The following is a 15,993-nucleotide window of genomic DNA, read 5'->3' on the forward strand; positions in this document are numbered from 1 at the left end:
GTGAACAATATGTAGCTATGTATCTAATTTCTTAATAAATTGCTTGTTGAGCGGTAACCATGCTTCTGGGGACACCATCAACTTTTACCTTTGTTGAATATCATGTGAGTTGCTATGCATGTTCGTCTTGTCTGAAGTAAGGGCGATTTTCATGATCAAATGGTTTGAGTATGCATATTGTTAGAGAAGAACATTGGGCCGCTAACTAAAGCCATGAATCATGGTGGAAGTTTCAGTTTGGACAATTAATCCTCAATCTCTTATGAGAATATTATCTCGTTGTTGAATGCTTATGCATTAAAGAGGAGTCCATTATCTCGTTGTCTATGTTGTCCCGGTATGGATGTCTAAGTTGAGAATAATCAAAAACGAGAAATCAAATGCGATCTTTCTTCTTAGACCTTTGTACAGGCGGCATAGAGGTACCCCTTTGTGACACTTGGTTGAAACATATGTTATGCAATGATAATTCATGTTAATCCATGCTAATTAGGACAAGGTGCGAGCACTATTGGTAATCTATGCATGAGGCTTGCAACTTATAGGATATCTTATACATAACACATATGATTTATTACTACCGTTGACAAAATTGTTTCTATGTTTTCAAAATGAAAAGCTCTAGCACAAAAATAGTAATCCATGCTTCCTCTCGCGAAGGGCCTATCTTCTACTTTATTATTGAGTCAGTTTACCTACTTCTTTCTATCTTAGAAGCAAACACTTGTGTGAACTGTGTGCATTGATTCTTACATGTTTACCTATTGCACTTGTTATATTACTTTGTGTTGACAATTATCCATGAGATAAAAATGTTGAAGTTGAAAGCAACTGCTGAAACTTACATCTTCCTTTGTGTTGCTTCAAAGGTTTCTACTAAGAATCTATTGCTTTATGAGTAACTCTTATGCAAGTCTTATTGATGCTTGTCTTGAAAGTATTATTCATGAAAAGTCTTTGCTATATGATTCAGTTGTTTACTCATTGTCTTCACCATTGGTTCGAATCGCTGCATTCATCTCATATGCTTTACAATAGTATTGATCAAGATTATGATAGCATGTCACTTCAGAAATTATCCTTGTTATCGTTTACCTACTCGAGGGCGAGTAGGAACTAAGCTTGGGGATGCTTGATACGTCTCAAACGTATCTATAATTTCTTATGTTCCATGCTACTTTTATGATGATACTCACATGTTTTATACACACTTTATGTCATTATTATGCATTTTCCGGCACTAACCTATTGACGAGATGCCGAAGATCCAGTTGCTGTTTTCTCCTGTTTTTGGTTTCAGAAATCCTACAAAGGAAATATTCTCGGAATTGGACGAAATCAACGCCCAGGGTCTTATTTTTCCACGAAGCTTCCAGAAGACCGAAAGGGTTACGAAGTGGGGCGACGAGGCGCCCAGACCACAGGGCCGCGCCGCCCTATGGTATGGGGCCCTCGTGCCTCCACTGACCCTGCCCTTCCGCCTACTTAAAGCCTTCGTCGCGAAAACCCCAGTACCGAGAGCCACGATACGGAAAACCTTCCAGAGACGCCGCCGCCAATCCCATCTCGGGGGATTCAGGAGATCGCCTCCGGCACCCTGCCGGAGAGGGAAATCATCTCCCGGAGGTCTCTTCATCACCATGATCGCCTCCGGACCGATGTGTGAGTAGTTCACCCCTGGACTATGGGTCCATAGCAGTAGCTAGATGGTTGTCTTCTCCTCATTGTGCTATCATGTTAGATCTTGTGAGCTGCCTATCATGATCAAGATCGTCTATTTGTAATGCTACATGTTGTGTTTGTTGGTATCCGATGAATATGGAATACTATGTCAAGTTGATTATCAATCTATCATATATGTGTTGTTTATGTTCTTGCATGCTCTCCGTTGCTAGTAGAGGCTCTGGCCAAGTTGATACTTGTGACTCCAAGAGGGAGTATTTATGCTCGATAGTGGGTTAATGCCTCCATTGAATCTGGGACAGGTGACGTAAAGTTCTAAGGTTGTGGATGTGCTGTTGCCACTAGGGATAAAACATCAATGCTTTGTCTAAGAATATTTGTGTTGATTACATTACGCACCATACTTAATGCAATTGTCCGTTGTTTGCAACTTAATACCGGAAGGGGTTCGGATGATAACTCGAAGGTGGACTTTTTAGGCATAGATGCATGCTGGATAGCGGTCTATGTACTTTGTCGTAATGCCTTGATTAAATCTCATAGTACTCATCGTGATATATGTATGTGCATTGTTATGCCTTCTTTATTTGTCAATTGCCCAACTGTAATTTGTTCACCCAACATTCTACTCCCTCCGTTCCTTTCTATAGTGCCTATAGATTTTTGGCATTTGTTCAGAATATAAGGTTGTACCTTAGCTTTTTTCTCAATTACCCCCTCCCTTTTCAGCTCCCAAATCGTCCAGCTCCCAAATTTGTTATGGTAAGTTAGGAAGATATGGATTTCCCAAATTTTACGTTGATCTCATATCGTTCAGCTAGGGGTCTTGTGTAAAAAATACTCTTGCGCTAATTTCCGTGCTAAAAAACTATAGGCACTATAGAATGGAACAGAGGGAGTATTTATCTTATGGGAGAGACACCACTAGTGAACTGTGGACCCCGGTCCATTCTTTTACATCTGAAATACAATCTACTGCAAAGTCTGTTCTTTACTGTTCTTCGCAAACAAATATCATCTTCCACACTATACCTCTAATCGTTTGTTTACAGCAAGCCGGTGAGATTGACACCTCACTGTTACGTTGGGGCAAAGTACTTTGATTGTGTTGTGCAGGTTCCACGTTGGCGCCGGAATCCCTGGTGTTGCGCCGCACTACACTCCGCCACCAACAACCTTCACATGTTCCTTGACTCCTACTGGTTCGATAACCTTGGTTTCTTACTGAGGGAAAACTTGTCGCTGTACAGATCACACCTTCCTCTTGGGGTTCCCAACGGACGTGTGTCTTACACGCCATCAGCCGGCCTCTTGAGGGGTATCGCGGTGGCTTGCGCGACGAGGATCTTCCTCGGATAGCGCGAGCGGGCCTCTGGATGAGCAGTGGTTGGCTGGCCTCTGTGCTTGATGGCGGGCTGCTGAAGACTGCACGCTTGCGCGTCTGTTGAGGTTGCTAGGAGGTAGCCGCTGCGCCGACGGCGTCCCTGGAGCAGCAATGCTCCCAGCTGAGCCGGGTGGGCTCGCGGGATCCGGGTGGTACGCCTCTTGGCTGCGGCTGGCAGGTTCTTGGTAATTTCGATGATGCACAAGCACTGCGACTTTCATCGGCATGGGTTCTGTTTGGCGGAGGAGCTAACACTGTAGCGTCTTAGAGGAGCACTCGACGGATTGCGGCCTTTTGTCGTAATCATGTTTTGAGTGTTGGGTGTGTGTGTGGGTGTCCCAGCCTTGTCTTATGCTTGTAATGTAAACTGCTTTTCTATCAATGAATAAAAAATGTAGCTTAATTAGTTGTGCGTCCATAAAGGCGCCGATCTAGCTATTTCAGAGTTTCGGAAATGCCAAGTCCTGAGGCAAAAGGAAAGGCTGTCACTACAAAACTTGCGTATCATCTCTGAAAAAACTTGTCACAGCTCTGCATATCAGATATCAGAGACAGACAGCCCGTGAACTATCAATCCACATAGCTAGGGAGTAACTTGATAAGATCACAAATCAATGGGCAGATTTGTGCTGGGTCTTGATAATAATGCAGTGGTTAGAAGCCAACGAACAATCGCGTCAGTGAAGGTTAGAAAACACAGCAACGACGACGACTAGCTTTTTGTAGAACGTTCTACATTAGAATTTCTGAACTCTGAACGTCACCTCCTTCGTCTTGCTGCATAAAGGTTGACCACTGAATAAAATGTCTGACTCGACGAATTGAAGAAGGAGATGACCCCCAACAGAACTAGGCTGTAATCGTCGTCGTCGGGCCGACTTGGACATAGACAACCGAACGTACACTGCTAGCTAGGATTTAACAAGAACGACGATCAATTCAAAGAACAGTCCGTGTACGTGTACACGTGCGAATGCTGTCGCCCGTGCGTTGAGACAACGCATCAGAAGTGTGTCCAGTCCACGTAATATATATATGTGCATACAGTGTGCGTACAATAAATCAATCTACCATTCATTCCTCGCTAACAAAGGCGATTCAATTGTATCTCCGCATTACTCATACACTAGAAACCAATGTCAGAGATATTTCCTGGGCCATATGCTTTAATATCCATGTCAATATGTTTAAGGATATGAACATATACATGAACTGAAAACAAATATAAATATATACATTACCATGTCATTCACAATCCTAAAGGCATGTGATATTTTCTTCAATGTCCTTTTTCTCTCAAAATTAAGGGGATTCGGTCCGAGGATCTTAATAATGTCTAATGTCCAAGGAAGACAAAATGGACCTCTCTTTATCTACAAGATATGATTTATCCCTGTTATCTAGGTTGCAACTTTCATTCCATTTTTTATAATGCCAACGAGCATTCACCTCAGAAATATTGTGTTTTACTTTCAATCATAATATTTATATAGTATAGCAACAAACACCATGATTGATTATTATTAATATTGTTATTTGGTAAATTATGACAACTAAGTAAGAATAAAATATAGTAGTTAATGGTGCAGTGTCATTAAAGTAAAATATGAATAAGTACAAAGTTTAATATAATACAAATTTTACAATGGTTACCATTTTTAAGAACCGTACATCCATCATCAGCGTTCTGACTTTTGATTGTATCAAAAGTGTGGGACATGAACCAAAATATGGTGTAACGTTCACGCTAGAAATGATAAACTCTGTTGATGCATTGTGATAGTATCATATAGCATTGAAATAAGCATATTAGTTGTTTTATACCGGAAAAAATAGAGAAAACGTTGGGAGAGTATTTAATTGGGCACATATAATCAAGCTTTAGTAATGCATGCATGCCGGTCAAAATGAAAAATCAATTCGGTGAACGTTCGGCAGTTGTAGCATCATTGTAAGCATGACAAAAACTCTGATTAGCACGGGCGTACGCAAGTGTTCAATATTGTCTTGTTGTGCAAAGTAGTGGAAACATGTCATGCATCATGCATGGCTAAAAAAATAATGCATACCACGAGATTTTCCTTTGTGATTTGCACTCTATGCATATGGTATCCTGTGCATTAGTTGACCCGTCACAAGCAGACGGCGGTACATGCAGTATTTGCATGTAGTCAAAACAGTGTGATGTGGTAACTTAATTTGGTGTGCGTCCTAGCTTAAAGGTATCAAATCCAGCTGTTTCAAATTCAGAAATGCCAAGTACTAAGGTATGATGGAAACAAAGCGGTAATCATATATCACTACAGCTAGCTTGCGTACGTACCATCTCTGAAAGAACCGGGGACGGCTAGGTACGTATGTGTTGACAAGATTATAAATCTATGGACGGACTGGGTCTTGAACTCTTGATAGTGCACTGCAGTGGTTAGAAGCCAGCGAACGGTCGGGTTAGAAAACACGAAGACCACTACCTTTTTCTATGAGCGAGCGTTCCACATAAAAAACTCTAAAAACCCTTGTGTTGTTGCACGAAGACTTGACCACTGAAAAAAAATGTCTGACTCGACGAATTGAAGAAGAAGATGACCCCAACAGAACTACAGTAGGCTGTTGTCGCAGTACCCAAATACTTGACGTGGGTAGACGAACGAACTGACACGGCTAGCTAGGAATTAACGGGAGCGACGCACACACCAGAGGGGCAAGGTAGGGCGGCTGCCCTCCTTGATTTTCCTTAAATACGTATAGATGTTTTACGTTTCTTTTCTAAACAATTTGAGTGGCTGTACGTTGAAAATGGATTTCGTACGAGAAAGTATGCTTGTTTTAATGAACACAGTGCAAAATGAACTTCAAACCAAAAATTACGAGTAGGTATCAAAAAAATACATATGAATCAAAGAAATCCTTAGTGTTTACAGGAGCTTGGTATATATGGTGAGATAGACGCCAAATTGTACATGGGGAAAGAGTTCAATTATGTGCTCGTTCGGCTATTTCAATCGCCACTCTTGCAAAAAATTATTTGAGGGAAAAACAGAAAGCATCAGTGGTTCATCGAGAGGGTTGGACATGTCCACCTCAAAATGAAGTAAAAATTAATGTTAATGCTGGCTTTCAATTCTGAGTATAATAATGGAGGTGTGGGGGTTCTTATAAGAGATAGCAAAGGTTCTTGTATTTCTGCAGCTTGTCAAAATGTTGATCATGTCCAAGAGCCAGCATGGCTGAAGCTTACGCTTTAAGGGAGGGTCTGGTTCATCGCTCAAGTCGTTGGATGTAACCGCATAATTTTTAATCTGATTGTATGCTGGTTATTGAAACAGTGATGGAGGGGGGATTTTTAGCAACTTCTTCTTCGGTCATCTATGAGGATTGCAGAATCATGGCTAGGCGTGTTACACAAGCCCTGCGAATTACTAATGTCTCAGCTAACGCATGAACTAATGTTAGAGGCAAGGTACCTATAGAAGGAACTATATCTTATAGCTAGGCGTGTTACACAAGCCCTTTAATTGCATGTAATCATCTATACTGTCATCAGCAACATGTCTCACTCAAATTCATTCGCCAGGCAAATCGAGCTATCCATTACTCCCTCTATTAATAAATATAAGATTACTTAGATATTTTATAGGGAAGTAGAGACATACACCACAGTGATTGAATCTACACACTAAAAATAGACTAGATGCATACGAAAATTGATGAACCTATTAAAAATTATTACGTTTTATATTAGTGGACAAATAGAGTACATTTGATGTTTATATGCTCTTTTAATAAATTTTAGCTGTATCAAAATGTCTCACCCAAGTCTGTTGGCGAGGCAAAGCTAGGTGGTCCATTTCTTCACATCACAGCACAAACTTCCCGACAGACTATATACGTTTGAGATAAATACAAAAGAGTTTTTTCAACTTTTGACTTCAGAAAGTAAAACAAAATGCTTCGTTTTTAGCAGAGTGAAACAAAATGCTGGGATCCAAGACTGGTGCGTGGGCTCAAATCTAAGCCCAACAACAGATAAGGGGTCATATTAGACTTACTCCAACCTAACTGGTATGGGCTGCGATTCTCGCAGAAAAAGAGAATGGTATGGACTAGTCACCCACCGCACGATTCCCCCTTTTAGTTGTGTCTGTTGTATATGCTCAAAAAAAAAAGTTGTGTCTGTTGTCCCAATGTGACCGTGCATGTCACAAACATAGAAGAAATAGTCACACATTCCCAAGAAAATTTGGCCACCCGTACCTTGACCTACTTTCTTGTAAGGATGTCAATATTATCGATGAACACAGGTTTGGATGACATTTATGTCAATGGATTTTACCCTTTGGGTAGCCTCAAGCTCACCGGTTAGGCATGGGTACACAATTTTAGCTAGATGGACCCCCTGATAGGCGGGTCCCATGGAAGTTTCCGACATCATGTGGAGAGTCATTGGCGGGATATTTTTTTATATGCATCAACTGTTGCTTTGTGATTGGACAAAGTATTACCTTTGAATAGATGAAATATCAATCTGCAATCCATTTGTGATGTAACAAACAAATTTGATAATCACACATTAGTAAAATTAATAAAAAAAGGTATATCTTAAACAATTACATATACTCCAAATTTATAATTTTCTTATAATCATACGATAGAACCGATGTCAAACTATATATGTGGACCATATGCTTTAGATATCAATGTCTAGATATTTATGGTTACTAAAATATACTTGAACTTAAGTGCATATAAATACATTGTCATTCATTAATCCGTAGAGGCACATGATTTTGTATTTTTGTTCTAACTTAAAGGAATTTGTCTTACATATTTATAAATTTTCTAATGTATTCGGAAACAAATGCCACTTTATTTAGAAGATATTGTTTAGTTTATCATAATGAAGATGTATTTTAATAATTATCATTCAATCTTCCTTTAAATAAAATAGTCTTTAAATCTTATAGCAAAATAGAGCCATAACAAATAATTAGCAATATTATTATGTGGTGGTACTGGTAACTAAGCAATAGAAAGACATACTAGTTAATATTGTAGTTATAATTTTTAATAAATAAGTATAAAATTTTAGTATAAATACTATTTATTTTTATTTTGTCTTGAGACAACAAAATGTTTTCATTTTCAATAATGCAACATACCGACGAATCTTCATAATGGTCACAAAAAATAATATGAGTACCAAGTTAAACACCAATTTCACTGGTAACTTAGATTCATAAATAATATGATTTCTAAATATGTAATAATTTCACATGCAGGGTTTTCACCTCTAGATTTAGTTCAGATTTAATAAATAGTGGACTAGTCGGGTTAGTGTCTGTGATGTGCACAAGCCAAAATTTGAAGATGTTACAAAACATACTGCAAAATTAATTCTAATATATCTACTAGAAATGACAATTTTTTAAATTGTGTTTATCTTTTATCTTAAAATTTTACTCGCGTGATTATCATCTGATTCACTTTATGTGACCATATAATTATTCTGCTTGGCATATGAAGATGTTAAAAGTTGTCTTGGATTTTAGCATCAAGATTTGTTGATGTACATTATCATACAATCATGTGGAAATAAACATAATTTTTATACTACAGAAAGTGGATGATCTAATTGGGCGGAGATAAACATGTATTACATGCAATGCTAGTCAAAACGAAAATCAATTTTATCAACACCCGCGGTGTTATGATGGCAAGAACTTCTGTTATATATAGCTTATGATTAGCACATATGTTTTCATTTTTGTGATATAGTTAATGATGGACTAATAAGCCTGTCAACTCCCATACGAAAGGTGTTCTGTCTTGTCTTGTTGTCGGAAGTTGTAATCCCAAAACCGGCAGGATATAATTTGCACTCTATGGATGGTGGCTTGTGCATAAGTTGACCCGCCACAAGTAGTGTAACTTTCTTTTTCTTAGAGGGAGAAGTATAATGTAACTTCGTGAGTGCAGACGGGCGACGCGGTCCATGTAGTATTTGCATGTACTCAAAAAGCCTGTACGTGCTTGAAAGGCATCAATCTAGCAGTTTCAAAGTAATGGAAATGCTAAGTCCCAAGGTACAACGAAAATAAAGCTGTAATCATCACTACAACCTGTGTACCATACCTGAAAGAACAAGGCACAGCTGTAATACCAGAGATTAGAGACAGACTGCGTATGAAACATCAAGCCATGCACCCAGGCAGCTTTAATAAGATTATAAATCTATGGGCATATTTCTGTTAGGTCTCGATAATAATGCGGTGGTTAGAAGCCAACGAACGATCGTGTCAGTAAAGGTTAGAACTTAGAACACACAACAACAACCGCGACCAGCTTTTTTCTACGAACCATCTACGCTGAAAGTCTCTGACTCTGAGTAAAAATATAAATAGAACTCGACGAATTGAAAAGGAAGATTACCCCAACAGAAGAAAGGCTGTACGTAGTTATCGTACGTAGACGACGGAACTGACACGGGTAGCAAGGATTTAACAAGATGGACGCCCAAATCAAAATACAGTCCACGGATGGTGTACGCGTACGCTTGCGTGCGTGTACAGCCGCCGTTGAGCCATGGACATCAGACGGTGTTCCAGGATACTTCTATTCCTTCAGTCCGTCCACCTGTGTGCGAAGCATGTTTCTCCATAATCAAATCGCATCCTGTGCGTGATGGCTTACCGACCTTGAACGTCTTCTAGGTAGGGATTAGGGAACTGCCAGTGTGTATCACTGAATGTGTTCTGTTTTATTCCCGAAATGCACCGTCATCATAGGCAATTGTATTACACTGACCGAAGCAATGACACCAACGCATGAACTAAAGAATGAACCATTTCTTATAGCTAGGCGAGTTACACATGTCACATGCCATTTTGACGCTCACAGCTGAGTTATGACGAGCGGTGTTGGACTTCGGCATGGCCGCTGTTCCGCGACAGACAAGATTATTTTTTCTTCTTCCTAACATTAGAGTATTATTAGACAGTGAGAATAATGTAACACCATGCCCAGACGGGTGCATGTGGGCTATAAGTCCGGCTGTGCATAACCGAACTGAAATCGAAAACCGAACCGAAAAAACCTAACCGCAACCATTTTTTGGTTTTTACAGTTAGTGGTTACAGTTTAAGTTAGTAAAACGTCAAACCGAAAGACCCTCGGTTAATTCGGTTTTAAACCGAAAAACCGCGGTTAAACCGTAATAAACCGAACACTAGACTAGTACAGAATCACGCTTTCTAGGCCAGCCGCCCAGCCCAACCCTGCTCAAAACGTTAATGCAAGACCTAAAGTTAATATTTGCATGTAGGCAGCTCTACCGTGCTGGTTTAGCCCCTGGCTGCTCTTCTCTGTAGGTTGGTAGTTCGACACATGAGTACAACAAATCTTGTTTTTGGCCGATTATTTTTTGTTTTTTCCTTCTCTCTTTGGTAGAACCTCTAGTACGGTCATGCAAAACACATATATATTTTATTTTCTCCGAAATTTCTTATTGTCTTGTTTCCCTCTTTTCTAAAATCTTTAGTACGATCATACAAAATACAAAAATGAAATATATGACCATAAAAGTTAGCTCTTATTTTCAAATTGGCGTCAACTTCGGTTAATTTGGTTATTTACCGAAACCGAACCGAAGTTTAATGGTTATTACCGAAACCGTACTGTATTTTTATACATAACCGTATTAACCGAAGTATTGAAACTGTATTTACCGTATAACCGAATTAACCGAACCTAATTAACCATATTAACCGAACGCGCAGCCGGAGCTATAAGCCTATAGGCCAAGCCAAACAAAATTAAGGCGGCCGAATTGTGTTAACTCCAACCTGAGGGGTATGGGCTGAGCTCTTCTGAATAAAAAAAGGAGGGCTGGCCTGTGGAACCTATTTGACGCTTCGTGCGAACATTACAAGCCAACACATACTGTGTACATCTAGGAATTCTTAATCGGGCCGGCCCAGTAGCAATCCGGGAGTTTTTGTTTTTTTCCGGTTTTGGGAAGGTTCTAGAGGCCACTTCTTTTCGGCTTCTACGATGGCTTATGGGGGAAGCTTCTTCCTACCTACTTCTCCCAGAATCTCTGATGGCAAATTTGTTCTGGCTTATACTCGAGTTTAGATCAAACTAGATTATAAGCCAAAACAAATTTTGGATTCGAGCTTCTAGGAGAAGGTGGTGGGGAGAAGCTTCTTCCAGAAGCCAACGGAGAAGCCGAAAAGAAGTGGCCCTAGAACCTTCTTGACCGGATTTTCCTAGTTTCCATTATTTCTGTGGTTTTCTGGTTCTCTTAGGTTTTTTGGTCGGTTTTCTCTGTTTTTTTCCTTTTTCAGTTTTGTTTTTTAATTTCGAACATATTCCTTTCTAAACTTTTTTTAAAAATTCGAATATTTTTAGATTTGAACATTTTCAAAGTTCTGAATATTTTTGAATCTGCTTTTTTCAAATATGAAGTTTTAAAAATGTGATTTTTTTTAAAAAATGAACATTTTTGGATATGAACAATTTTTGAATATGGACTTTTTTAACGTGATAGAAATCATTTTTTGCACTTAATAATGCACCTAGGCGAAAGGACAACGCGAGGACATCATCTAGGAGCTTTAATGGGCATCGGTACGGGCAAGTCCCGCTCGTACCGTCCGCCCGTACAACCCTCCAGGAGCACCGCCTCATCAAATACTTTCACCTCCCGTAGACGGATCAGTGATCGGACACACACAGCTCCATGAAACTAAGAAACACTGCCCCAGATTAGATCTCAAGAAGGAACTTTGGAGAAGGCAAGATTCGGGTTTCTACGTTGATCCTCTTTCTTGATTGCTACTGTGGATTTGTATTCGAATCCATTTCAGTCCTTTAATTCATTCCACAAGATTATGATGATGTTCTTGATTGTCTCCATGTGTGAATAGTCCTATTAGTTCTTGGGGAGATGAAGAAACCCTAGCATGAAATGAGATGAATCTAAGATGATTTATGGTTTTAAGTATTAATGTGTGTTCGTTTTCTCTCATGTTATTACATGTTGTGCACCATGTAATATTGCCTATTGGTCTCGAGAAGGAACTACCCTTTGAAGTGTGGTAGAGTGAACGGCGGGAAGTGACATTACCGTATTGACGCTTTACATGAATAAGGGGGATAAGAGGGATTCACAAAGCTCATATCGATGACCATGGCTATACCCCTTAATAGCACTGGTCCATATGTGGCTGCAGAAGGCTAGATGTTGTGGTTATTTAGAGATGCGATGACCGATGGCTTTTTGGGCGCATCTTATTACGGAGCTCTCCACCACACAATATGCGTAAAAACATATTTAATCTTAATTAACATGAGTTCTAATGCTAGAGGTGGATCCAATAATCCCTGAGAACACTTTGTCTTATTTAGTTCCAACTTTTACCTTACAACGTTTTTACTGCTTTATTTACTTTTCTTACAACCATTTACAACACCTACTTCAATCATTTTGAGACTATAAAACAACTATTAAGTAATCTTTAGTAGAGAGTAGCAAGAGGCATTAAAACCCTAACCAGTAGCTCCTCGTGGTTTGATACTCTTGTTTCGAAACTAGCTATAACTGATATGTGTTCTTGCAGTTATCAGAGACCATATGCTTGAAGCATCAAATAGTGGTATGCGGTCTGATCATGTAAAAAATAAATAGTGGATTGGTATTGGCTGGGTTGGGCCCTCTATAGGGTCCATCCCTCTAAAAAACGGGGGATTATTTTGGGTTATCTATAGTGTCATTTTTCCTTTTTGTCCAAATTATTGAATACTTTAGAATGCATAAGATATTTTAGGAGATAAATACAAAGGAAATGTTTCTTATATGAACTTGTTTTTGGTTACTTTAGAAAATGCATATCCACTAAAAGTTTCCGGTAAAATCATGTAACCCAACTGATGAACCCAGCTCGAAACATCCTTATGAATAGCTCGAAACACCAAGAATCATGTAACCCAACTCATGACTAAAACTTTCTACAGAGTTTAGGACAATTTCCTAGGTTACAACTCATGACTAGCAGACACCCCCATTCGACCGGCAAACAAAATCTGTGGGTCATCGAATGGGGAGGCAGTTGGAGATGCCACATTACGAAATGGACTTCAAGAGAGGGGAGGTCCTAACCGTCCTGCCATTGAGCACGAACAGGACAACCGACACACTCACGTCGTGCAAGATTAGGCTGTGGTCTTCACATATCGCGGTTGTGTTGTTGTAACGAATCCAACCGCTTTAAATACAAGGGCAGCCAGACGTAGCACTGTTTAAATGCAATGAACAGAGGACCATACTGCATACTGCTCGATTACCCATGCCTATCGATGTAGTTTATACCAATTTTGTTCCATTTGTATCACTCTTCCGAGCTTAATTTCCGTTGCAAATGTGAACTGGACCTAGAAAGAAAAGGGCGTACACATTAAAATATCAGTTTTCCTAATTTTCAGTTAACTGTAAATTAGCTTAAATCTCAGTCGACCGACTCCTAGATCATAAGGTTGCACAATGATTCATGCTAGCATGAGGGGTTGCAACTGGTTGCACATGGAGATTGCAATCGAGGGAGAAAACACATTGACCATTGGATTCTTCATGTTTCGAGCTAGTCATAAGTTGTAACTGACGAAATCGTCCCAAACTGTTGGCTAGCTTAGTTCAGGATGCATGCTAGTCATAAGTTGCAGCATGTGTTGTAATTCAAATTCGACGACATATTTACCTGAGTGAGAATTTGTTTACTTATCTAAAAATTAGTCACGCGCGCCCTCAATAAATATCTAAAACATCCTTATAATAGAGGGAGAGTAGACATGAGAATTTGAATCTGAACTCGTATCCATGCATGCATGATGCATGATTCAGTATTATGACTCACACACACCCGTACATACACGACACGTACGTACACATGAACATGACCTCACTCACAACTTACAATACCGATCTGCTAGCTGAACACGTAGTACAAACTAGCTACAACCTTTAAGCTGGCACTATATAAATTACAGGAAAAAAAGACTGCTAATAATACATACTCGTGCGTGTTTGGATGAACACACTACGTACTTTCTTGGTGACAAAATCAAGGCTATATATGAAAGCATGAAGCAAACACTCAAGGCTAATAATCGATCGAGCAGGTGAGAGATGGTCTCAGGATCAGTCGTGGAGGTGGCGGTCGAGCTTGATGATGGTTGAGAGGTTCATGGGGGAGATGTAGTCGGTGGTGCCAGAGACGTACTGCTGCGCGATGAGCTTGTTGGCGCGCTCCGTGGGGTGGAAGGCGTCCCAGAACACGAACTGGTCCCTGTCGGCGCACAAGCTCGACACCATGGTGCAGATCCCGATCCCGTTGTACGGTCCCTGCCCGCAGCACGCCACGGTGGCCGACGCGAAGCCGTAGGCGTGCGGGTCGTCGATGAAGTCGGCGTGCATCCGCCGCGTGTTCACCCCGACGTACACCGGCCCGTTCCCGCCGGCGCCGTTGCCGACCTCGGCGTTGAGCTCGGCGAGCATGGTCTCCAGCTGCGGGTTGTATGCCTCGGACGCGCGCTGCAGCTCCGGGTCGCAGCGGCCGTCGAGGCTGTGCAGGGCCAGCTCGGCCGGCACGCAGCCGATGGGGCCGACGCCGGTGACCAGGATGCGGCGCGCGCCCAGGCCGTGGATGCGGCGGAGCACCTGCTTGTACTCGGAGAGGATGTACTTGATGTAGTCCGGCAGGGAGAACTCCCGGGAGCGCACGGAGTAGGGGATAAGGTAGTAGTTGTTCACGAAGTCGTTGCCGCCCAGGGTGATGAGCGTCAGAGCGCCGGCCACGACGCGCGCCGCCTGGTCGGGGCCGATGAGCTTGGCGAGGCGGTGCTGGTACTGCTCGAAGTAGGTCAGCTGCTTCGAGATGCGGATGATGTTCGCCTGCATGCATGCGCGCAAGAATGATCGTTGGTTAGAGAAGAATACTACTACATTTGCGTCGTTAACTGTTAGTGAAATCATTAACGCATCGTACGAATTGGATGCCGGTGTCGTTGAGGATCCCGATGCCGGCGGAGGCGAAGTTGGCGCCGACCAGCAGCTTGTCGCCGTCCAGCTCCGGGCTCAGGTATGGCAGCACCGGCTCAGACCCCAGGGACTCGCCTGCATGCAACACATTTCGAACCAGTTAGCTCAACTGTAGCGTTAACGATCAAGTGCATTGAAGAACCAACGAAAAACTTGACAATGGCGACGCCACTCAACTGATGAGGTCGGGCACGTTCTTGCCGTTGGAGAAGCGGCCCGTGGCTCGGTGATCCGGAGTGTCGATGCCGTACGGCCACGAGTCGGCGCGCGCCGTGGTGACCAGGTAGTTGTTGTTGCCGTTGTCCACCAGCGAGTCGCCGAACACGAAGAAGGCGCGGGCGGCGCGCGCCGCCGGCACCGCCTGCAGCAGTAGCAGCGCGCACACCACCACGGTGAGCCAGGAGGAAGACGCCATTGTCAGAAACACACAGGTATGTGCGTGTGTACCTAAGTGTGTCTCTGAACTACACTCCAGTGCACTGCACACTACACTACACTGAGCTTGTTTGTTTAATGGATGCTTTGTAACGTCGCGCTCGGACGCCATTTATAGTGGTGCCGGTGACCATCCCTCGCTAGATCACGTCGTCGTCGCCGGAATTTACTCCATTGTGGCCCGTCCGGTGCGCGGGTTGGTACACTGCGCTGCGCTGCAGGCTCGTCACAGTCCTTGCGCGTGGACCTTCAATTCTCTGGTAATTACGTCGTGTAGTTGTAGGTGGTTCTTTGCCGGTTTTGAGCTTTGGCTGGGATAGGCATTTCAGATGTGCGTTGGATATTTGCAGCAGCCTCACTTCGGCTGCATTCTGTCAGTAAGCCAGTCAGTATATCA

The 15,993-nt window shown here is 41.8% G+C and overlaps 1 protein-coding gene across 1 annotated transcript; it reads right to left on the reverse strand.

Moving 5' to 3' along the window:
* Positions 1–14,261: 14,261 nt before the first annotated feature.
* Positions 14,262–15,576, reverse strand: LOC124688964 (GDSL esterase/lipase At5g33370-like). The gene is made up of 3 exons (XM_047222579.1): positions 15,339–15,576; positions 15,109–15,236; positions 14,262–15,014 (listed from the first exon to the last, which is right to left on the reverse strand). The coding sequence occupies exons 1-3, from the start codon at positions 15,574–15,576 to the stop codon at positions 14,262–14,264; spliced, it is 1,119 nt and encodes a 372-aa protein (XP_047078535.1).
* Positions 15,577–15,993: the final 417 nt, after the last annotated feature.

The sequence above is a fragment of the Lolium rigidum genome, chromosome 2, assembly GCF_022539505.1.
Source record: "Lolium rigidum isolate FL_2022 chromosome 2, APGP_CSIRO_Lrig_0.1, whole genome shotgun sequence".
In the NCBI taxonomy this organism is placed as follows: domain Eukaryota; kingdom Viridiplantae; phylum Streptophyta; class Magnoliopsida; order Poales; family Poaceae; genus Lolium; species Lolium rigidum.